General features: G+C 34.6%; 2 protein-coding genes and 1 non-coding gene across 3 annotated transcripts in view; 1 reads left to right on the top strand and 2 right to left on the bottom strand.

Annotated features, from left to right (window-relative positions):
• Positions 1-2,817, top strand: part of LOC140063609 (SWI/SNF-related matrix-associated actin-dependent regulator of chromatin subfamily A-like protein 1) — a 40,448-nt gene extending 37,631 nt beyond the window's left edge. Inside the window, exons 16-17 of the mRNA XM_072110027.1 lie at positions 1,759-1,849; positions 2,268-2,817. Of these exons, the coding sequence (XP_071966128.1) occupies positions 1,759-1,769 (11 nt within the window). The 3' untranslated portion in view covers positions 1,770-1,849; positions 2,268-2,817. The remainder of the gene's footprint in view (positions 1-1,758; positions 1,850-2,267) is intronic.
• Positions 2,818-2,925: 108 nt separating this feature from the next.
• Positions 2,926-24,021, bottom strand: LOC140063604 (ATP-binding cassette sub-family F member 2-like). The gene is made up of 13 exons (XM_072110018.1): positions 23,935-24,021; positions 20,936-21,107; positions 20,542-20,757; positions 19,894-20,082; positions 19,256-19,523; positions 18,995-19,097; positions 18,509-18,604; positions 10,860-10,979; positions 10,275-10,364; positions 6,001-6,174; positions 5,600-5,728; positions 5,009-5,212; positions 2,926-4,708 (listed from the first exon to the last, which is right to left on the bottom strand). Exons 2-13 carry the CDS (start codon positions 21,030-21,032, stop codon positions 4,577-4,579), a joined length of 1,818 nt encoding a protein of 605 aa, XP_071966119.1. The 5' UTR covers positions 21,033-21,107; positions 23,935-24,021; the 3' UTR covers positions 2,926-4,576.
• LOC140063709 (small nucleolar RNA SNORD89) lies at positions 10,454-10,552 on the bottom strand. Its single transcript, XR_011847659.1, has one exon. It is a non-coding gene; the product is annotated as a small nucleolar RNA SNORD89 (small nucleolar RNA).
• Positions 24,022-24,831: the final 810 nt, after the last annotated feature.

Raw genomic sequence — 24,831 nt, 5'->3', positions numbered from 1 at the left:
TCGTTTCTTTTGCATTTTGCTTTTAAGTTGTTCAGTTAAAGCAAACCCTCTAATTTTTAAAAATAACTCAACAACATTGTCCAACACTATCCATTTCTGTGTATTTGGTGAGGTTATAAGGTTACTCCATATATGTGTTACCAGTTTATACTTTAGTATTGTAGACTTTATGTTAATTAAAGAATCATGTTGTAAACTATCACTGTTTATTAACTCCCTAATCCAACGCTCAATTAAAATAATTAAATTGAGAAATTTTGTTAAGGGGTAAATCAAACCGCCTCTGTCCAAACTTTGTGTCCATGAACATCTACTGTCTACACCATTATCAGTGGTCAGATTGCTAAGCATCTCTCTTTCAACTGGCTTGTTCATGTACCTTTTTTTCAATTTTCTTATAATAGAACCTGTTATATGATGGATGATTTGCTTGTCTGCTGTAGTTACTAACTCTATTTCCATATTATATCTTACTTCAATTTTTTCATTTTGTTGTTTAAAAAATGATGTAGTTATGCAGGTCAAAAATCTTTGAATATAAGCCTCCTTTTCAGTTTCTGTATTATTAATATTAGTGATTATCTTATTCAAAAAATCATGAATAAACTTTCTGTTTATCCTCAGCTGGAAAACAGCTTTTAGGATATCTGCAGCTGTAGCAGACTATCCATAATCTCTTCCGATAAAAACATATTTATTTCAGATTGATTCTCTAATATTGATTTTGCAATTGAGATCACACCTGAACCACACTTGGACCATGATGCATGGTGAATGTCATCGGTTACATAACTGAAAAAAACCTAATTGCTATTGCTATTTAATTTTCCCTGATTTAAAATTATTAACATTATGTGACATAGCCTAATAATTATAGGCATAAATGAATGCCTTATTGAACCGAACCTCTAGGCCTACTATACTACTACACCTATAGGCTAGGGCCTTGGTCTAGTATTTATTAATAATTAGCCTAGGCCTATATAGGGGCCTAATAAAATAATTAATAATAAATATGCTGGCCTGGCTAAATGAATAGGCCTACTACTGTAGGCCTATTATATGTAGGCTAATATTTGATAATTATCCCAAAGAAATCTTTTTTTTTCAATTAAGTCTTGTAGTGTTGTACTCTGGTGTTAATAAACATTTTTACAGAAAAAATCTCCTGCTCGCGAGATTTAAAAACCCCTCTAAAAACTTTTTTCATGGATCACTGATTTTGATAAACAGTTAATCTGCGCTTGCGCGAATTCGCTGATTGGCCGGTGACTTAGCTAATTTGCATAACGAAGAGGTACACTACACTGAACCTGGCGGCAAGTGCCACACAAAGGGAAATCGCTAGCGTTTCCAATCTCTTTGATTGTTATCTCAGTTATTACTCAAGTGTTCCCAAGTATTTACATTCATCCCATGATCTATTAACTCTGGCATAACTACAAAACATGCCAGGGCTATGGTTTTCTTTAAATTGGGATGTATTTACTATTAAATTTAAGCATGGATTTATAAGCCCGATTTCATTTTCCCAAATGAAACTAATTAATTTAAAATATAAATATCCCTTTTCTTGGATATCTCTATCCATTTTAGACAATTTTTGTTCATTAGCCTTAGGAATATTGATTCAAATACATACATACAGTCCAATACTTTTACCCCTAAAGAAAGTGATGTCAGGTTTGCATAATTGGTTATCCGCACTCGGCATTGTCACAATCTTTTTTTTTTTTTTTTTTTCTATTTTGTTTGCAGCGTATCTCTAATTCTGGCCAACATAAGATTGTATAACTTTGTCATAAGATTGACCTGTAGCTGGAGATGTGCAGCCAAGCTTTTCGACAGTGTAAGTTACGTGCGATTTTATGAATTTCAATGATTGATCATAGATTAAAAACTAAAAGTCATTTTGTATTGAAACTTGGTGAAAATCTAAGTTATATCATGCGCAAACTTTCTATGATTAAAAATGGCATGTTTCACAGAAAGTTACACGCGAACACGCGTTTAAAATTTCAAAATGCGAAAAATCAATTTCTAATCAACTTTCTACGCGTTTCATGTCATTTTGAGCATTTCAAAAATTCCCACGCACGTAGCGCAAAAACATCGTTTTTTTAGCCTTTTCTAGTAATTTTACCAACTTTCAAACAGTTTCGACTTAAAATCACGTCATACGAGCACGTAGAATTGAACAATTTCCGCACGTTTTTGATGAAAAAGTTAAAAAATTCGTTAAAATTATGCCTTTTTTAAAATTACAGATTCTGGAAGTAGATGAGTTGTAGATACCGAATCATGCATGAATATGGCTAACCGGACATTGTGACGTCATATGATTTCACCATTTTAAAAATTGTGATGACACGTTTTAAAGCGTCAATAACTGTACTGCACTGTATGCAGTACGTATGCCGTATATACTGTATACTTAGACGTGACACAAAATAGAGAGCGCACTAACATTTTTTCAATGGCATAATCGTTTTTCTGTGCGTTGACGTGCACGTGGAGTTTGTCGTGCGGATAACCCAACTCGTCCGTAGTGACGAGTTCAAATCTAGTTTGGTTTAAATTTTACCTTATTTTTTTGTTAAACCATTAAAAAAATACAAAAGCTCAAATAACCACATACAGCCTTGAAGGATAGAAATGCTAATGTTTCTGCTACGTGTTATTAACCATGTGAATAAATTAATCCTAATTTTTGGCAGCAGAGACTGGACAAATTTTCAGTAACCAGCCTAAAAATAACGATTAAATCCAATCAATTTGCTGTTAGAATGCAATGCAAGAACCCCACCCATTGTTGCAACACCCTATTGAACACAAACTGCCATTCAAAATATTCAAATAAATTCAAAATCACTAAAAATTTGTAAAAAAATATTTTCAACCATAAAGAATATTTATTATACTTTTACTTTCATAAGTATAGACTTGCAGCACAAAGTTACTATAAACTAAACATTTTTAAATGTGTTTTTTATTTTCAATGAAAAGTATTAAATATAACTAATAATAAATAAGTGGATATTCCTTAATCGTATATATATTAATCAGTCTAAGCCTAGTCTACATTAGCAAATGCAAGTGACAAACTGCAGAAAACTAGTTTGAACAAGTTATGAATCAATAGTAATTTGATCCTGCAGATGAACAAAATGAGAAGTAACACACTCCTCCAAATAGTGGCAAACTAAAGATAATTGTCAAGTTTTCTAGACTTTTCAGAAAAATGTATATTACAAATACTTTTGATAGATATATTCTTATTCTTATGCTTATGATTAAAAAAAGTATACCTTTAACCTTACACCCTAATGAAATCTACACTAGGTTTTACATATTATTTGCATTAAATCTTTTTATATTATACAGTCGACTCCGCCTAAGTCGAATTCGCGCAAGTCGAAAAATCGCGGAAGTCGAATTTTTAGGAAAGTCCCAATTCTTTCCTATATATTACTGTGTAATTTTTATTTGTAAGTCAAATTTTTCTAAGTCGACGTCTTTTTGCGGTCCGAATACACACATTCTTTAGTGATTTATATCGTATAAGTCGAAGTCACAAATTACGCGGCAACAACGCGCTAAAAAAGCTGATGAAACGTACGTAATTCGATAAACAAACGACAGAGGGGATAATGTGGGACCATATCGGTTCTCTCAAGCAGGTTGTATAGTATAGGCGGCGTCCTACAACTCGCGCTAGTGTATAGCGTATGAGTTGTTTTTCAGAGTTGAGAACTTGAGCGGCGTTTTGTGGGTACCTATTTTGTGCTAGACAGATGGCAATAAACAATGGATACCGATTTCGAATAAGAACCGAAATGTATTTATTATACGTTTTTGTATTGTTTCGGGCTTAAACCATAAAAGAAAATACAGTTTATTATTGCCGCTTAGCATTTATTAGGCCTAGCTAGCTAGCTAAGCAAACTCAATTCAAGAAGGCTCATCGCGTGGGCCGCGACAGGGCAGTGTCCACTAGGCCTAGCCATAGTGCGGCTAGTGAGTGAACCTAGGCCTAGGCCTAGCATTTTTTTTTGCAAATCTGTAAGTCGAAGTTCGCGTAACTCGAATTTTTATACCGGTCCCATTAGATTCGACTTAGGCGGAGTCGACTGTATTAGAAATGCATTTCCTTGTGCTTGGCTTGCATTCAAATAATGTATTGTCTATATTATAGTATTGTAGATTAAATTAATCAAGCATACTAAGTTATTCAGAATTCATATCCAAAAAACAGCATCCAAGGAAAGCTAAAATTAACCACAGATAATATAGACAATCATAAATAATTGTGTGATCATATATCTTAATACAAAAACTAAAGTTACAACCTGAGAAACTTACAAGCGGTCAATTCCCAGCATGCACACAATGACTCCTGCTTAAAACTTTGCAATATTAAATAATGAAACCTGGACTTCTTTTTGTTTCACAGCATTAAGCTACAAACAATAGATACTGGAATTGTGTAACTCACAAAGGTAACATGATAAAGAGCTTCAATGTAATGTTGACCTTTGGATCCTTTATCCACTAAGTTGTTTAAACATTGAGCTGCTCATTTCTTCATCACTCGGACCTTTGCATTGGTTTTCATAACCCTTGCCTTCAACTCTCTTTTGAACTTGATGATGTCACCATTCCACGTTGTTACAGCCTGTTTTTCACAAACCCAAATTTCTTTGGCAACCTAAAAGATGTGTCAATCAAATTAAAAAGATATCGGATTATTAAATTATTGTGGCATTACATTGTTCGAACACAAACCCAACAATTGTTTCTTCAACAAGCCTTGCATTGCCTATACAAAAATGTTTTAAAACTTTTAGGTCAGCCTTGAAGTCAGATTTAATAATTCGCTTCAGGAGTTTTTGTCACTGCTCCCTCAAATATTAGAGGGCGCTGTAATTCGGCCTTTAATTTCATCATTCTTCAAGTGTGCCCCTCTACATCACACACAAAAGTACAGAAATAACTGTCTTGTCCAAACCTGATTAATAAGCCTGAAGTCGTGGCTAACAAGTATAAGACCACCCTCAAAATCATTAATTGCCTCGGCCAAAGCATCGATGGTCTCCATATCCAGATGGTTCGTAGGTTCGTCAAGTAACAGTAGATGAGGAGCTTGAAAGGCTAGCCATGCAAAGATGACACGACACCTTTGACCATCCGAAAGATTCTTCATTGGGCACACCTAAAAACGGCAATAGTTACAATAAAAATGTTTCAGACTTGAATTTTATTCAATCTGCCACACAAAACAACCTAAATACGTACTAAACTAAATGAGTACATACTAACGGACGGTTCTACTCTAAAAGAGCGCAATTTCTGGACAACCTTCCCGCCTCAGCCACTCGGGTGGTGGACACTTTACTTTACTTATGTACATATTACATAAATACAGCATCACTACGAAACCCGCTGCCAATAAGAGGGATCGCTTATTTCTACACAAAAATAAAGAATACCATTTTAAAAAAGTGCTGAGGGTTGTTTAAAATGCACATCAACACAGGATTGGCATTCAACTGAATATTCTTAGTTTTAATGGAAAGTAATCTCATTGAAATGTTCTTACCTGCTGCTTGCCTGTTAACCCATATCTTCCTATACTTTTCCTCATCTGTTCCCGGTCTTTCTCATCTGGGAATTCCTTTAACATATGATCTAAAGCACTCATTTCCATATCTAAAGTTTCTTGTAAATGCTGGTAAAAAAAGGTTTAATGAATTAAATTAAAAATCCTATAATATCCAAGAAAATCCTAAAAGCAGTTGTAAAAGGTGGCATGCTAATAATTGTGAGCAAATTTTGTTTTAAACAAGGTAGAGTAAACTACCTAATTATTCAAACAGTTATATTCAAGAGGACGGAATTTTAACCAATTCAATGCAACTTGCTATATATAATATACTAATGTCATTTTGTCAATAAAATAAAATTAAAAATATTCACTACAAATAAATAATACATGCTTACTTGGTGATACCTGCCGAATCGTATATGCGAGTTCTTTCGTATACCTCCACTGGTTGGCGATAGATCTCCCACTATCAATTTAAGAAGTGTAGACTTGCCAGCTCCGTTGGGACCTACTAACGCTATTCGACTATCTAGATCAATTCCAAACTCTAAATTGTTGTATATAAATGGCTAGATAAAAAAATGAAAAGATAGACAATAAAAATTACAATATGAAAATAGACCTACAAATCTGTGAATTAAAAAAATTTCTAATTTGTGGTAGAACAATCATTTTGTTACTCAGTTTTTTGTCAACATTCTATCCAAAGACTTTTTTCCAAACTATCTCAAAAGCATCAGGGCTGCAAATTAAGGGGTATTTGGTCGCATTTGCGACCTAATTTTTCTGTTTGCGACTATTAGGGCCGTCCAAAAACTAATTTTCCGCGAGTTCCGCGATAACATACCCTATTACTTACTCAACCATGAAAGTGAACGTCTCTTGCGGTAATGAGGCAAAATCATTCAAGCTTGATTTTCTCGCGGAACTCATGAATATTAGAGAGCTTTCGCTATCTCGATCGGGAACGAGCCGCCGAGAAAGTAAGGGTTTTTTGTGTATGACGTCATTAGTTTATGTGAAATTTTAATTAACTAATGCTCGTAGCCCGAGATACAGGAGCTGGTTCTCGTCTGCAAAATCGAGAAATACACGACGTCGCGACATGGTGAGTTAAACTTTTGACCAATAGCAAAAAAACGTTTCATGTACTTTTCCTGATATAAGTTATTAAAATAAGAATTAGACTACTAATCTAAATTATATATTTGTGAACTTTCTGTAGGCCTAGGCCTAGTCAGAAAACATTTAGTTTAGGCCTAGCCTACGCCTAGAGGAGGAGGCGGCCTAGGTGCCAGGCAGGTCCTCCGATCCTACTTACTAATATACTACTAGGCCTAGGCTAGTCACTAATGGCTTGTATAATTTATAAAACAGCCAGGGCCTAACTTATAACTAGGCCTACTTAGCTGTAAAAATATTATATTGTCCACCAAAATATTTACAATTTTATTTACCAGGAGCTGTTAAATAAAGTGCTTGGACTGGGTCAGAAAGAAAATAGGTAAGTCGTCATTTAAAATGATCAATTATTCGATCGATTATCGATTATTTTTCGTTATGGAGCTTTTCTGTATAGGCCTAATCTATATATAAATTTACGTAAGGGCAAAATTCGGTAAATCGCAGTTTATTTCTAGAATTTTTACTCGATGGTATATAAAGTTGGTTCGTACTTTCGGTACTGATTTTAACCATTTGATGTAACCATGTTTACTAATTAAATTGAGTTAGATAATTAGTTATTGACAATTAAAACGAATTTAGGTTCAACGATTTGCCCTAAATAGGGGTGTTTCGTGGTCGTGGTATACACTGTCTAATGGATGTCCAACTTGAAAAATACCCGCAGACAATAATGCGAGGATGCTTCGCATTTTCCTATCTCCTCCTACGATAATTGTTTTTAATAGCTGAAAACCGGTTGAACAGCTCGAGTACAGCATCATAATGTTGAAGACAGGCCGATTTTCTTTAAAAAATACTATTTTTATAGATTTAATATACGTTTATACAAATGTTTTGATCTGCGATAAATGGAACATTCCAATCTCTGTTCCACAAGTGTCTATTCCCTCAGGCGTCATAAAGACAAGTACTGTACAGCCATAACAGAAATTCGATACACTTTTTTCCAATCTGTGGAATCTTTTTTTTAACGCATAATGAGCTAGCCTTTCCAGTCGCCGTCTATTATGTACAATCAAATTTATTATTGCAGCTAAACCACCACCAACACCACCACCCTCCCCTCACTGGCATGAGTAGCGTTGTAAAGCCAGTAGAGGGCAGGCCTACAGTACGAATGATCAGTACATGCCCTAAACGCAGAACAACTTTTCAATACAAGTTGGGTAGTGGGTAGCATAATTGGCTCTATGAAACAATTAACCATTAGGCCTACTAATTAAGTTGAGTTAGATAATTATTTATTGACGATTAAAGCGAATTTACGATTTGCCCCGAATAGAGGTGTTTAATATATTACTGACAGTTCCTTCTGAACGTTTGTAATCATGTAACTTCAAAAAATATAAACGTCGTATTAGTGATGTATCGTTACATGTACTGTACTATTTCAATCGACTATGACGGTGACAGTTTCAACAAAGTATTAAATCGCAATGTTTTACTGTGTTTACTGGTATATTATTTGTAAAACATGAAAACAATTCATATTTCGTTACTAAATCGATAAAGAATATATTTAAAAATTGTTCGTCTTTGCATCCATCCTCTTCCCCATCCCTCAACCCAAATGTTACATACAAAACACAAATTCAGTTTGTTTCTTATTTTGTGACAAGTTTCTTTTTCGGAAGTAATTCCCGGGGTGCTAATTTTAGTTGAGTACATAAATCACCGTGTCTATTTATTCGTTCCTGTAAACAACATGTATTATTGTCCTGCATGTGCATTTGAAGTCGCCAGTTTTTTAAACGCTGAAATTAGTATGTATTCGAGAACCATCTGTGGGCACGACCTAGATGGTACGCGAGCGAAGCGAGCGTACCATCTAGTATTAATAATGAGTGTTAAAAACACTGAATGGTCTATTAGTATTATGAAAATGAAAATAGTTGAAATCATATCATAACTTTTATTTCTTTATAGCAAAAAAACCATAAGGTATTGCGCAGCAACGGACATAATGCTGCTGAAGCAGGTCCTGTCACTAAACCCTTATGAAAATGGAGAAAAATGGAACGATGGGGCTTCAAATTTCAATGTTGCCCTCAAGGTGTTTCGTTCATCCACCTTGCAGGTAAACATGAGATCAGTTAAAGAGAGGGTTGAAAAGTAAGTGTATTTATGAATTCTTCATAGTTAACATAACTATTTGGAAACATAAAGTAAAAATGAGGTATGTAAGCTTTTCTAATGTCTTCAAAATAAGGACATCTGAATAAAAAAAGGTAATACTGTAATACTTTTCCACCCACTGTGCTAAATAAATAATATGTATATGTATAAAGTTTTCATTAACCTGCTTTTAAATTACCAGAAATTCAATGTAATTTTGCAGATCGGGATGTGCTGAAAAATATTCGGAGAGAGAACAGCTGTTAACAGAACTAACTACCCTGAAGGATGAGGAGTGGCTACAAACAGACAAACGTAATACAGCTCTAAACTGTTTTTCCCCTCCAAATTCTGGTCAGGCCTTTTGTCGTAATAATAATTTACAAAGGCCTATGTTAAATCCATAGAATATATGTTTATTTTGCATATATTTTGTTGGTGTCCTAGCCAAGGTGTCGTTTTTATAATTCGCTAACCCAAGGTAGGATTGAATCATGTAGGCCGCCGAAACTCTCGGGGCCCAATGTCGTCTCGGCGGCGGATTTCCTGCCAAATTAGGACAACTGATGTGTAGGGTGGCTACAAAATTAACGTCTTCTAGGATTTTAATTAGCCAACAATATGTTTGTTTTCATTGTTCATGCTCCTAAAGGTGATGACATTGGTGTTTACAAATTACTAACCCTACGAACCATCCTACGATCGACGCGTAGATAATTATCATAAACAATACATCGTAGGCAACGAACAATACTTTGTAAATTGCAGGATACGTTCAGAGAACAATGACCTACAATCTATTTACGCGTAGGCTACGAAAGGTTACGGGTATATACAAAGCAGTAATTTCTTTCTGTACTGTAAAAAGAATAGATCTTGCGTGAATATAAGTGGCGCATCAGGACCAGTGCCTAAAATGTGCATAACCCAAATTAATTGAATTCTTCTGGGTGGAATTTTTATGTGCTCAGAAATCGATTGAAACAACCTATAATTACTCAAACCACCTCCCCCCCACCCCCCACCTTCGGCGGGGCCCTTGGCGTCCCCCTGACCCCCAGCCTAAGGTTGTATTCCATTTTTATACACCTCAACCCCCCTCCCCACCTTAACTAAAAACGGATCTGCGCGGATGGGGTTTTGAGGGAAGGGCTTAGTTGTCGAACAGGTGCTACTGAAAAAATTGGTGGTGCTACCAAAAATTATTACGAGCCATCATAAAAATTTGATAGCACTACCAAGCGAAAAAGTTAATTTGCAGCCCTGAGCATACAGAAAAACAACAAAGTGTGATTAAACTGGCCATTTAAAAGAACATAACAAAGTAGGCAACTGAATGTAGTTTAAAAAGTGCAAAAAAATTTACCTTATCATCTGCATATCTGAAGCTAACATTCTCCACCATGATAACAGGAGGAGGGATTTTACCACATGCTGGGAAGAAGAAACTCACCGACTGAAAGTATAAAATGAATTAAGATAATCAATATTAATGCTAGAAAGGAATAAATGGAAGAAGTTGATCTATCAATTATTTCAAAAGACTGTGAAATCAGAGCAATATTCGCTTCAGGAGTTTTTGTCACCGCTCCCTCTGTAATAGAGGGCGCTGTAATTCGGCCTTTTATGTCATCATTTCTCACAAGTCAATCAAATTTTGTTTTTCCAATAATTTGTAGATACAAAATCTACCTACACACTTGCCAAAAATATTAATTGCATTGTGGATCATCAAATGTCAACAGCTTAATGAATGTTGAGATTACAAAATGTACAGTCAACTCTCCAATTTTGGATGATCTGAAAACTCTCCAAAACAACTTGTAACTAGACTAATTTTACCTAGTAAGTCCAAAATTAATTTTAACATTAAAATCGCTCACCGTAGGGTGTCTCTTTGGCAGTTGACTGTAAATATAAATTTAAAGGTAAAAATGTCTATGTGTTATACCTTGTCATTATACACTCTTTCTGTAAGACCAGATGCAACCATTTTGTTCAGTGTTTTTTCTTTGGATTGTGCTTGTCTGGCCAGCTTTGCACTTCCATGGCCAAACCTTGCTATATAATCCTATAAAAAGAAGTTGAAATAGTTCAAAATTAAATGACATAAAATGTACAATAAGCTTTGAAAGTATGTTAATTATGAACAGAGAGAATAGTTTCGCTTCAGGAGTTTGTCGCAGATCCCTCGGTAATAGAGGGTGCTGTAATTCAGCCTTTTACAGAGCCATATAAAGAGTTACGACTTTGAAGATTAGAAGCCATTTTTGTGTCAAAGAATTCGCACGCTGAGGGCGCGCGCGTCTATTTTGTATAGCATTTTCCTGTAGTTCATGCATTATTTTTTAGATTTTGTTGTCTATGAAATAATGCTTAGATTTCGTTTTTATTTTAGTAATTAATTTTCTTAATAGTATTGATTTGGTAACAAATATTTTTTTTATAACAAAAAAATAAATGCTAGGGCCTACATGCAAGTTAGGATACATCAAAGCATGAACCAATACAAAAAACACACAAATTCAGTATATGGCTTTCTGTGTGTTTTTGACACAAACTGCACCGCCAACGTTATTAAATTTCAGAGACATTTGTAATAATTTGCCTTTATTATTTTAATATTGTTCATAACCTTTTCAGCATATGAACAAATATATCCACGACACTTTATTATTTTATTTAGTCATCAAAGCATGCATTATGAATTGAAAATATTATTATTGGTATTAATAGGACGTAGTTATGGGATGTTTTGTTCCAAAATGAATCAATCGAACTTTATAATGTACTAGCGCACACGCACGCAATATTCTTTTCCGCAAGTACTTCTGTACGCTGTGCACATCGATATTTCACCGTAAAATGTGCAATTACATTTTTTTAAATATAAGAAAAAAATTGAAAATATTTTGTTGCTCCTATACTTTACATGCATTAACGGAGACAAGTTTGACACAATTTGATCTTCATATCACGTGACTTTAATCCAATGTCGTAACTCTTTATATACAGTAGAACCTCCATTTTACGTACGGTACGGGACCAAAAGGCGTACGTAAAACAAGGGATTCGTAAAATCAAGGTTGACCTTAAATTAACCCCCAAATACGTAGATCGTAGTTAAAAGAGACTGCCGTGTTTGACTACAGCATGCAGGTGGTCACTAGCTTAGCTAGGCCTAGGCCCTTCCTAGACTAATCTAGGCCAGGCTAGTAGGCCTAGCAAGATGTGAGGCCTAGAAAAGTACAGTATATGCAGGCTGTGCGATTTAGTTTAAAAAAAGTGTTATAAATAAAAATATAAATGTTCTTGTATTTTCTATCATTAAAAACAGTCGCTGCTGTAGGGGAATGCACATAAGTTCCTCACACAGCCATGGCTTTATGCTTTGTTGTTGTTAAATTGCGCCCTCAATGTAAGAAAATGATGACGTCATCGGTCATTTTAAGCGTACGTAAAATCAAGGGAACGTAAAAGGTTCTACTGTATATGGCTGTGGCCTTTTATGTCATCATTTTCCACAATTCTATTTTAGTTTCTTTGTAATAATTTATAGTCCATTAAAAAAAAATAGTTAATGAACGAATGTTGAGATGACAGAGGTCCCAAGTTCCGATTTTTTTTATTCAGATCCCGCCCTACCCGAAAATTGGTTTATTTCCCCCGTAGGCTAGCTAGGCCTAGAGATTTTTTATCTAAAATAACTGAAATTAAACAACATTTTCCCAAAACAAACATGTTATTTCACAATTAACACTCCTGGCCCTATTTCTAATGACGCCCAGTATTTAAACAAAAGCATTTATTAGGGCTTTGTTTCACAAATTAACAGCCATCCATCAACTGCCAAGCGTATTCAGAAGTTAATGAAAAAGCGAATTAATGATGCCAAACGCAAATTTTGAGAGAAAATAAAGAATGATTTTGATAGCGGTAACCCCAAGCAAGCATGGAATGGATTAAAGAAAGTTATTGGAAACGCGAAAAGGCAGAACCCAACAATAGCTCCATCCGCTCGCTGTAGATCGATAGCCTATTGTTATTGTCAAAAATTTCATTTTTTCTGCTCAATTTTTGTGTCACGCAGATCTCAAAAACGGCGGTAGCAGTTATGTTGTAACTTGGCCAGTAGATGCACGTATATATGTAGTTGTGCAACAAACTTTGGTTTAATGAAAATATGGTTGCGTAGCGTCACTACGCGCAATTTTCTAAAAAACCTTAGATTGACTATAAATATACCACTTGACAAACGTATGCTTCATGTCAAGGGTCATATTCCTGTATCATCAGCGAAATTTTTAACCTTGGTCAAATTGCGCGTACGTGCGCTTTGAAAGTTAAAAATGCTCAAAATCAATTTATAATCAACTTTCTACACAGTTCAGAACATTTTAAGCATTTCACATCTTTTAAAAAAAATTTGCTTTTGCGCACTTAGCCCGTTTTTGCGCTTGATTTTTGTTCTATATATTTTTGTGATACATTTCTTTTATATTTGATGAATTATGAATGTCAAATAATGACACACGTGCACGTCATACTTAAAAAATCGTGCGCCTGAAAATGGTTAATTTTATGCAAATTTGTGTAAAAGTAAGCCTATTTTAAATCGATTACAGCTCTTCAGGATGACTGGTGACCCCTATATGTTTAAGTTATTATAAAGCACAATGAGTTGCAGATATGAATTCATGTGAAATTTAGATCATAAATATGTTATAATCAGGGAAAAATTTCATTTTAAAATTTTGTTTAGCAATTATTGCTAATCAAACTGATTTTTTAGTCGAGAAACATAGTTTTGTATTGTCTTTTTTGCTACACAATTTTAGAAATGTGTAGCAATAAGGTTGTTTTGTATAGCTTTTTGCTATGCTACACTGGCGAAATTATTCCCTGATAATGTCACCATATGGCCATCTAAATTTTAATATTGGATTTTTATCTTTTTTGACACAGTTCGTCACTTTCAATAAAGCGCATATTGCGTAAACGTTATCAATTTTCTTCAAATTTTTAATAATGTTATTACTTAAAACATTCTTCTTCAGACGTCACACATGAACTTTATTTTTAATTTGAAAATGTCATCACATTCAAACAATTAAATAAACGCGAGTGGTGTAAAATAAAAACTAAACCGTTTACTTTGCCAATACAGTCAACTGTTGACGCTTGTTAAACGATTTTGATCGATGCAACGCTGTTTGTACAATAGTTGTGGTGCAGCTTACTGTAGGCTAAGCCTAATAAATAGCATCTGTATGTTACGATTCGTTGCGCGATAGCCTAACTCGTCACCGTGAAGATTTCAAATCTAGTTTTCTTTGTTATCGCTTTCAGTGTAGGTATCGATTTCGATTATGTCACCTTGTGTATTTTTCCTAGCTTGGTTGTGTATATTTTTGGCTTTGTTAGTCCCATTGTTATGGTATTCATTAGCCATTTCAGTAGGGGTAGCAATTTCTGCTGGTTTAGACATGTATGTCTTCGATTTCAGATGTTTTCCAGCCAGAAAAAAACCTGATTTTTCACAACTAGCTCAACTTCAACTCTTTCAGAAACTGTTGTACTTGCTTGATCTTGCTGTTAATTGTACGGTGAGCTGAAGAAGACTATACCTTGGATAAGTCATAACACAGCGCTTTACAGTACTTGGCGGATAACCCCTTGTTATTGTCACAATTTTTTCTTTTTTCTATATTCTTCTTTCTTTCCCAGAATTTTGTGTCACGTGTATCTCTAATTCTCATCAACATTACATCGTATAACTTTGTCAGAAGATAGAAGTGCAGGAAACTACGTTTTATGTTTTTAGAGTCGCGCAGCGTAAGTTATGCGCAATTTTATGAATTTCAATGACTAGATGGCACGCTCGCGTACCATCTAGGTCTTGCCCACAGATGTTTCTCGAATACACAGTATTTTCCAGCGAGAAAAAAATGGAGATTTCAAATGTACGTACTGCAGGACTATAATACATTGTCGTTTACAGAAACGAATAAATATACACGATGATTTATGTAGTCAGCTAAAATTAGCACCCTGGGAATTACTTCCGAGAGAGAAACAAAATGAGTCAAATTTTTTTATTTGGACTCATTTAAACAAACCCAATTTGTGTTTTGTATGTAACATTAAGGGTTGAGGGATGGGGGAAGAAGATAGGTACAAAGAGGAAACATTTTAAAATATATTCTTATCCACTCAGTAACGAAATATTGTTTTTAATGTTTTATAGGCCTATAAATAATATACCACTAAATACAGTAAAACATTTACGATTTAATACTTTGTTAAAACTCTCACTGTCATAGTCGATTGAAATAGTAAAGTACATGTAACGATACACCACTACGTACGAACGTTTATATATTTTTAAATTATTAATTAATACAAACGTTGAGAAGCAACTGTCAGTAATAACGTTTATTTATTTGTATATTATATGTTTATAATCTAACAGTAGGGCCTACCCACACTCACAGTAATAAAGTTTATTTGTATATTTGTTTATATTATATCTAACAGTACCAACACTCACAGTAAGATATTTGCGATTCAAATTGCGATCAAAAGTGCATTGCAATACTATTTATGTTTATTCTCCAAGGGGGCCCATAAATCTAAATCTATACCTCTATGGTTAAACCAAATAATTTGGAATGTTCCATTCATCACAAATCAATACATGTGTAAAAACGTATATTACATGTATCAAAATAGCATTTTTTAAAGAAAATCAGCCTGTCTTCAACATTATGATGCTGTACTCGAACTGTTCAACCGGTTTTCAGCTATTAAAAACAATTATCGTAGGAGGAGATAGGAAAATGCGAAGTGTCCTCGTATTATTGTGTGTGGGTATTTTTCAAATTGACATCCATTAGACAGTGTATACCACGATCGGAAAACACCCCTATTTGGGGCAAATCGTTGAACCTAAATTCGTTCCAATCGTCAATAACTAATTATCGAACTCAATTTAATTAGTAGACAGGGTTACATCAGGTGGTTAAAATTAGTACCGAAAGTACGAACCAACTTTATATACCATCGAGTAAACATTCTAGAAATAACGCACGATTTACCGATTTTTGCCCTTACGTAAATTTATATATAGATTGATCATAGTTAAAAAACCATAAGTTATTTTATATTGACACTTTGTGAAAATTTAAGTTATATCAAGGGCAAACTTTCTATGGACTAAAAATGGCATGTTCCACATAAAGTTAAACGCGCGTTTAAAAATTGCGAAAAATAAATTTCTAATCAACTTTCTATGCGTTTCATGTCATTTTAAGCATGTCAAAAATTCACACGTGCACGCACATTTCAGGCCTCGAATTTGGGGATTTTAGGGGCAAGGCCATTTGGCCCCCGGTTTTCATTGATTTTAGGGGAACCAAGGCCAAATGGGAGGGCACCAAGGCCATTTGTTTTAAATCAAAGGGGCACCAAGGCCAAAATTAAAAAATATTTTAATAACTAGGCCAAAATTAAAAAATAGCTTGTTTCCGGTTGAGGGTGGAATTTTTTTCAAAAAAAAAAAATTCTACCCGCAAAATGTTTTGGGATTTCCCCCTATTCATCAGATCGCGGAGTAGTAGTAGGACTGTCTACAATACATGTTTTTGTATTTCATATAAATATTACGTGTATTTACGATCCATATAAATAATAAATAGGTACGATGTTCAGCGTTTATAGTTTACCGTCCTGTGTTGAATGTTTCGTTTAGTTTCAAATAATGCGATAAAAAGGCATGTGAAGCCAACCAAGTAAGGCCCGGAACAGGTATAAAAACCCTTAGAACAGCAAGCTACTCAGCCTTACTTAGCTAGCAGCCGACGGAGAAAACATGATACAAAAACAATTTGTTTGTAGGCCTTACCTACAACTATTCATACACAGAGTGTTAACCACGGTAAAAATCAAGCCAATTACATTATGTAGTAGAATATAAATTATAGTTATTTTCCGAGTTTCGATTTCTGAAGCTTTTTTGTTAGTATAACCCATATTTATAAGAATTCAAAACACGGACGGACACCGACCCCTTTCTCTCTCTGTTTAGCCTTCGGCACGTGTATTCTGGACTATACCATTTCCTTGAATTCGGTAAAAACTCGTTTGGTAATTTAGTGTACGACGTTGTTAAACAAGATTTTTCGATGATCTGTCTGCTGAATTATTGAGGTGGGTGTGATCAAATATAAATATGATATACTTCCAACGATCTTCGGGTTGAGGTGCAGGTTTAACTTTGGTGCTAAAGGTAAACACCCCTAATTTTACACGTATAATGGACTACACCATGCAGGAATGCAGATGGTATTTTCTTCTCAGAGGGTGCGTGTACGTCAAAAGGAATTGTTTTTCCAACGATCCGCCGATCCTCCGCGCGTACTCTCACACGACGTTGTGTGTGAAATTTCTTATCAGAGGGTGCGTGTGCGTCAAATAGAATTGTTTTCCCAATGCATTGAATTGGGTTGAATTGCGTGTGCTCGACCGGATCGGCGGCGGGAGGATAGGCTAGCTAGGAGTCGAGTGCGTGTAATATTTTTTTCATCGAAGGCGGCTAGCTCGATTTGTGCGACTTTAATACTTTCAGTAACCTCCGATCGAGGAACGTTTTTAGCTTGATTATTAAAAGTTTACACCCCTGTATTTTAATGTACTATCTATACCATGATTTACCACGCACGGCGGCCGGGATGATATTGTTTTGGTTACCCTATTGCAATGTTCGATGTTTTGTTTACTGTTTGTGTATTAATAAATGCGTTTAGGGAAATCCCCTTGCAACGAAGACAGGCGATAGTTTTGCGTCTCGACCGAGTCGTGTAAACAAATCTTCTTGACATTATTTTCTATCTAATTCAGTGGTTTTTATTTTGGTAAAACTCGGGAAGGGCACTCGCGGCCAACGCAAAAAAAAGGGCAGGCCAGTAGTGGCCGTGGGTGCTATTCATTTTCGAGGGCATTGAGGCCAACTGGGAGGGCACCGACGGCACTGGCCGCGGTAAAATTCGAGGCCTGACATTTTTACGCACACAGTGCGCATGTAGCGCTAAAAACATCTTTTTTCACGTGATTTATGTTTTTCGAATCTTTTCTAGTAATTTTACCAACTTTCAAAATTCGTCAAAATTATGCCTTTTTTTATATAATGTATACTGTATATACTTACACGTGACTCAAAATACAGAGCACACTAACATTTTGTCAATGGCATAATCGTTTTTCTGTGCGCAATATTCTAACGTATGACTTGCATGTGGCGTTTCCGCTGCAGATGACCTAACTCATCCAAAGTGACAAGTTCAAATCTAGTTTGTGATTTGTAATTTCAAAACATAATTTGATTTACTGTACAGGTTTTATGAAACGAGTAGTTTTAAAAAACCTATTTCTTTTCAAATTCACTCGTTTGTTTTTGGCATTTCTGTTCTATTGTTAGTCAACTGAAACTATTACTAGTTGGAAGGCTGGTTACATAACTTTTCCACCAAACTCAAGAGTTTTACAGTAGGCGGAGGTATGCACTCTCGGAGTGGCTTTCTAGTTCTTGTTACACAAACATACCTTCATATGAGCAATCTCCTCTTGTTCTCGTTGGTATCGTTTCATTTGGTTCTGTTCCAGTTCATTCCTAGTTTTAATATACTGGTCATAGTTTCCCTAAAAACACAAAAACATGTTATTTTTAAATATGAAACATTTGAAAGATTCTATGACGGGTGGGATTATTATAAATGAATTAGTATAAATGTAAGGCGACCATGCTAGTTGCCATGTTCTAATATTTAACTTTTTGCCTGGATGTGGAAACTTTTCAGCCAACAGGTAAACTTTAAATGTGAACAATGCAGTGACAGCAGTATGTAATCACCAGATTGAACAAAATATTAAATATAGAGTATATTTAAAGAGTTGTTTCCTCACTTTGGTAAACAAAGCTTTACAGTCATGCAGTATGAGGGTATTCACTATTAACACAATAGGTTATTAAGCTGATAGTTTTGGGAAATAATCCCCCATTATCAAATATTATTATTGTACAAAACTTACGCCATAGTACTGAAACTTGCCTCGATGCATGTGGATTACATTTGTACACACACCATTCAGGAAATCTTGTGAATGAGACACTAGAATCAGTATACGTTTATATCTAAATGAAAAATAATAAAAAAGTATAGTAATATTCAACTGACAGTGCTTAGGTTAGATGCCAGAAATAAAACAACCAAAAGTCGTGATCAAGAATATATAATTTAATATATATTTTTTTAATGCTCATGAACAAATAATTTAAAACATCCAACTTACAATTTAAGCTCCTCTTCTAACCATACACATGCTTCTAAATCTAGATGGTTTGTAGGCTCATCAAGCAGTAATATATGCGGTCGTATAAAAAGTGCCCTCGCTAACGCTATTCTCATTCTCCAACCTCCAGAGAAGTCTTTAGTCTTGGTATTCATCATGTCAGCAGTGAATCCTAACCCGTCTAATATACGAGCACCCTGCACTTCTGCTTTGCTCGCATCAAGCTCCTCAAGTCGATCATATATATCTAGCAGGCGTTCTTGGGCCTCTATATGATTGAAACAAATAAATGGAAATTAATTAAATATTTTAATATCAAAAAAAAATTAAAAACATATTAAACAACTTACTGGTTCTGAAAACTCTGAATACCTGACATTGTTCTTGCATACAATAAATTGCATTCATAAATTATCTAGCACTTGACCATGTACAGTATTGTATCACACACTTAGTTTCTTGTGGCCCACTGATTGAAATGCATTAGGAGTTAACTGAAATGCTTCCCATGAACTACAAATATTTTTTTGTCTTTTGTGGGATTTATTTAAGTTTCTAGCAACAAAGAAAAATATGTGGAAGGTTAAACAAAATTGATTATTTTGCGTCTTTCTTGTATAACAAGATGTTATTATTACCATCTCCATCATCATGAGCAAGTTCTTCTGCTTCCTTCTCTAGTCTAATTCTCTCCTCGTCAACTTCCTTGACACAATCCAAAGCTGTCTTATCACTTGCTCTCATCTCTGAAGTCAGATGGAATATATCCATATGATCTGGAATAGGAACTTCACGATTACCAATCACATTCAAGAATGTAGATTTACCTAAGAAAAACAAAGCACAAAATGTTATAATCAATCAATAAATAGGGGTACGTTACATGTCTTGGGCAATAAAGAACTATGCAACAAAGAGACATAATATAAACATTTTTACCCTTTATTTATTTTTAAATTATTATATAAAATCCTTTTTTATGAGAAACTGTATTGAAAAAGCTAAATTAATAAACTGATTATAATCAGGAATTTTAACTTAGAAATATTGAACAATGGGCATTCATTTATTCACATTGCTGAGATAGAATTGCAGCAATGAGACTACCAATCAAGTACATAATGTTAATTGTTATGCAGAAAAAAACTTCTTTTATTGCTATCTATCAAGCTTAATTCTGGAAAAAGTATCTAAACAAATGACATTGCAATCCCACTCTTTACAAGTATTCATCCTGAAAAACACTACATAATTCATATTGTTGTAATATAACAAATGTAACTAACCACACCCATTAGGCCCCATCAGGCCATACCGTCTTCCACAATTCAACTCTACTGTAGTATCTCCAAACAGTTCTACCCCATGAAATGTCAATGAGAAGTTGATAATTTTCAGATCCCGGCCACTTTCATGGGATGCTAATACTCCAGTACAGGATCTGCCAGTGTCTATATCCAATTCTGCTATATTTTTAGTAACACCATTTACTTCACTTTCCCCTACAGAAGAAGAGTTACAAGCTTTCTTGAAAATGTAACATGTGACAAAAGTTAGGAAAACTTTCTAACAATTTAATTTAGTTAACTCTACACTCTCCACCAGAAAACAGGAGGCTGGTAATTTTCAATATTTATTTCTCCAACAGTTAGCCAAATGACTCCAAATTTGTTTTCTTACCATTTAATGATATAATACTCTCTTTGCGGGCTCCTCCTTTTTGCTTAGCTGCTGACTTTTTCTTAGCTTGACGACGTTTAGCTTGTTCGGAAGGCATAATTACAAGATGATGAAGCTAAACTTGATGACACTGACAAGACTTCCTTTAGTTTTATGTTTGCAGTTTCTTAAGCTGAAATTAATTTGGGTTTATAAGTAAGGTTCGCAAGTACAGTTAGCGCCAATAGTCTACATTAACACCACTGTATTTAAATCTTTAAATAACTCGTTTTCTGATAGAAAAAAATCAAGGCGCTAGTTCCGTTTCTTTTAGTTAGTCGAAAGGTAGTCGAAATAAAATAAAGGTACGAAACGGAACTAGGGGACGGGGCTTGGTACTCCGTAAGTTCCAGTAATCATCTGACACTGTTTACTTATAAATTTACCAATCATATCATTTTTCCTCATGAATTATTCATTATTCTTCTAAAACCAGTAATTTATGCAAGGTCATGGTTAAGGTCACACAGGATTTTTTTTTTTTCTACATTTACTTCGTTGTTAAACAACAAAATGGCTGCTGTACGTCGATATGGCTGATAGACGGCTTCAAATACCAAAGAACCGAAATGGTACCCTGTTTTAGAAGTCGGACAGTAGGTGGCTCTATATATAAAAACATTAATTAGTGGATCGCATTTTTTCATTAATTCAATCTCTATATAAATCAAATATTATATAATTTTTGTGGATAAAGAATAAAGTGATTAGGGCCTATATTAGAATATTTTTTTAATTGAAAAAGTGTGAAATATAAAAAATAATATTGAGGGTCGTCCGAAAAACCTGTATCAATCGAGTATCAATCCTTGAAGGCTTAGCCTACTGTAGGTGATCCAGGCGCCTTCTAGGTATGTTGTTTTGGCAACACTGAATTATTATTAGTTATATTTGAAGCTTCTATTAAAATCCTAAAAGTTAGTCAAAATGCCAATTTTAGCAATTGCGTACATTTATAGTTTTAGTACCTAGCGGCAAAATCTAAATTTTACATTGGAGCTTGTTTAATAACATACGATTATCATATTATCAGCATATATGTCTGCATTTTTTCATGTTTTTACTTTCAGCTACAGTAAAGTATAGTCGACCTCTGGATGTTTTCAACTGAGCTTATTCCACAAGAAAGAAGTCCTAGGCCCTAGCTTAGTTTTGCACAACATCACAAAATAAATATAATATGATCATAACAATGACGATGAAGAATAAAATAAATTAGAGTAGAATGGAAGGCTAAGGGTCCAATCCATGACAGAAAAGGTGTAGAATGGCCATTTTGTTACCGATCTAGAGATATAAACTAAATGACAGCTGCTAGTATACAGCGAGGAAGGCAACGGGAAACCACCTCAATGTTAAATATTCTCTTGAATTATGACAATTGTATGAACTAGTCATTTTTCGTACGGTTTTAAGTAATATATTTTGTATATCAACATTGTAAAATTCAATAAAATATGATATTTTTATTTATTATATAAAAAAAGTGTTAATTTAACCTCATTCGAAGAATTTCAATGCATTATTTTCATGTGTAATTGGACAGGTCTTAGACCATGTGACTTCACGGCACTCGCGAGAAAATTATTCCGCTGTGTGTTGATTCGCGTCAACCAATCAAAGGGCGAGAATCCAAAATCGTTCAACCGTGAGACCTGCGGAGCAGTCGAATGCAGAGGTTTGATTGACTTGCAATGACATCATACCACAAAATAACATTTTTGTAGTTGAGCTCCTCGGAATTTTCCAAAATTTTTTTTAAAAATGGACAAAACGGATATTTTTCATGGTATATCGGTGAAATGAAATATTCGAATCATAAAGGCCTCATATCGGAATAAAACTGGTTTTTTTTTAGCACTTAAAATTAATATTTTTCTTAGTAACAAGCACATGGTATGTGGAACTATATTATCTTGGTGTAGAAATAAAAAACATTTTTAGGTCATAAGAGGCTCAACTACAAAAATAAGGTTGAAAATGGTAGGTCATTGAGGCTTCCGAGGGTTTTGTAGTAAACAAAAGCTATACGCGCTAGGCGATAACGATCTTTTAACCACTATATTCACATTTTTGGTTGAATGAAATGGAAATAAAAAATACTTGATCTGAATAATAGGTAAATAAATATTTACTCAAAAGGATATTTTCATAATAAATTTTTTTAGAATAATTACCTAATAAAAGGTGTTTACCAAAGTAAAAAACACCACGTCAATGACATTGCGCGCATAGTAACGTGCGCGCTGTTTAATCGTGGTAATGAAAATTGAGTCAGCTCTCGGTATCCCTATCAATAGGAGTATTATTAGAATTCCTATATTTTAACTAAAACATAATAAGCATTTTCCCTAGAAACGGCGATAATGTATTGTGCTCCCCATAAAAATTAGTGCGACCAAAAACGCGACCGATATCCAACGTTACTAAATGATAAAAAGCTTATCTAGCGGCGCTCCACACAAAATATGGATGTTGATTTTATCTCAATAGTTTATTAAATTAGAAAATAAATAGGCCTAGGCCTAGATTTGGTTGGCTAGGCCTAGAGATTTGTTTGGCCAGGCCTAGCCCTAAAAATTATAATAAAACATAACATTTTTTGTTGGGATATTGTATTTCGGACATTTTTAAATAATTATTAATATATTCTTATTTAAAAATTAAGCCTAGTGTAACAATCCACAAGCCGTTGCCTAGTTGAGAAGCGAGAAATACCACCTCATTCATCAATTCCCTGCTGTGTCGACATGAACATATCGGCGGTGGTAGGCCTCCTAGCTAGTTAGGCTAGGCCCTAGGTAGGCCTACTCTCTCTGCTTGACGGATTGAGACAAATTTACAGGCCTAACCTGAAACTCTTAATTAATATAAACTGTCATTAGATCCAATGTTACCTAAATAATACAGTTAAATCAACTGACAATATTATTTATAAAATGTGTATATATATTACTTACTTATTATTTTCCGGTTTTGTTGTAGTGTAAGACCTAAAACGAAACATGTGCACCTTTCGCAAAGAAGGAAGGTAAAAGAATTCTGTCACTATCAGCTCTGCTTTTTTGTTGGCGCGGTGGTGGATTGCGCAACAAGGCCGGATGTGGGCAGATGACGTCATTCGATGGACTTTTACCACCAGACGTCATAGTAGTACTATTCATTCATTCAGTCAATCTTTTATGGTGATCCAGGTATATAAAATATACCAAATTGGCTAGTTGAGAATTCTCAACTATTACCGCAGTACGCCTGTAACGACGAAGCCTACCAGTATAATGGGATAGGCTGATTTCCTTGTTAACTTAAGGGATCATTTCATTTCTGAATTATGATTGGTAGTAAAGGAAATTTACTGGAATCCTATTGGATGGTAAGGTGGTAGTAGGACCATGTCCATCCCATTGCAGTAATAAAGTTGAGCCACCTGCGACCATTACAATGTCCTACCATGCTAATGTAGGAGTGGGCAAATGTTATGCTTACTACTGTTTCTTTTAATAATTTAATACAATTAATAAGAATAAAGAATACACTTAACAATATACAACAAATAACATTAATGTACGATGTAGTTTAACACTGTTCTCAACTATAGTCATTTTGGTATACTTGAGCACATTGATAAAGAATAGGATAAACTTAACAATATACGACAAATAACATTAATGTACGATCCCGTTTAACACTGTTCTCAACTATAGTCATTTTGGTATACTTGAACACAGTGATAAAGAATAGGATAAACTTAACAATATACAACAACAATGTACGATCCCGTTTAACACTGTTCTCAACTATAGTCATTTTGGTATACTTGAGCACAGTGATAAAGAATAGGATAAACTTAACAATAT

This window comes from Antedon mediterranea, chromosome 1 (genome assembly GCF_964355755.1).
Source record: "Antedon mediterranea chromosome 1, ecAntMedi1.1, whole genome shotgun sequence".
Lineage (NCBI taxonomy): Eukaryota > Metazoa > Echinodermata > Crinoidea > Comatulida > Antedonidae > Antedon > Antedon mediterranea.
The sequence above is the reverse complement of the archived record's forward strand: the minus strand, read 5'-3'. Positions and strand labels throughout refer to the sequence as shown.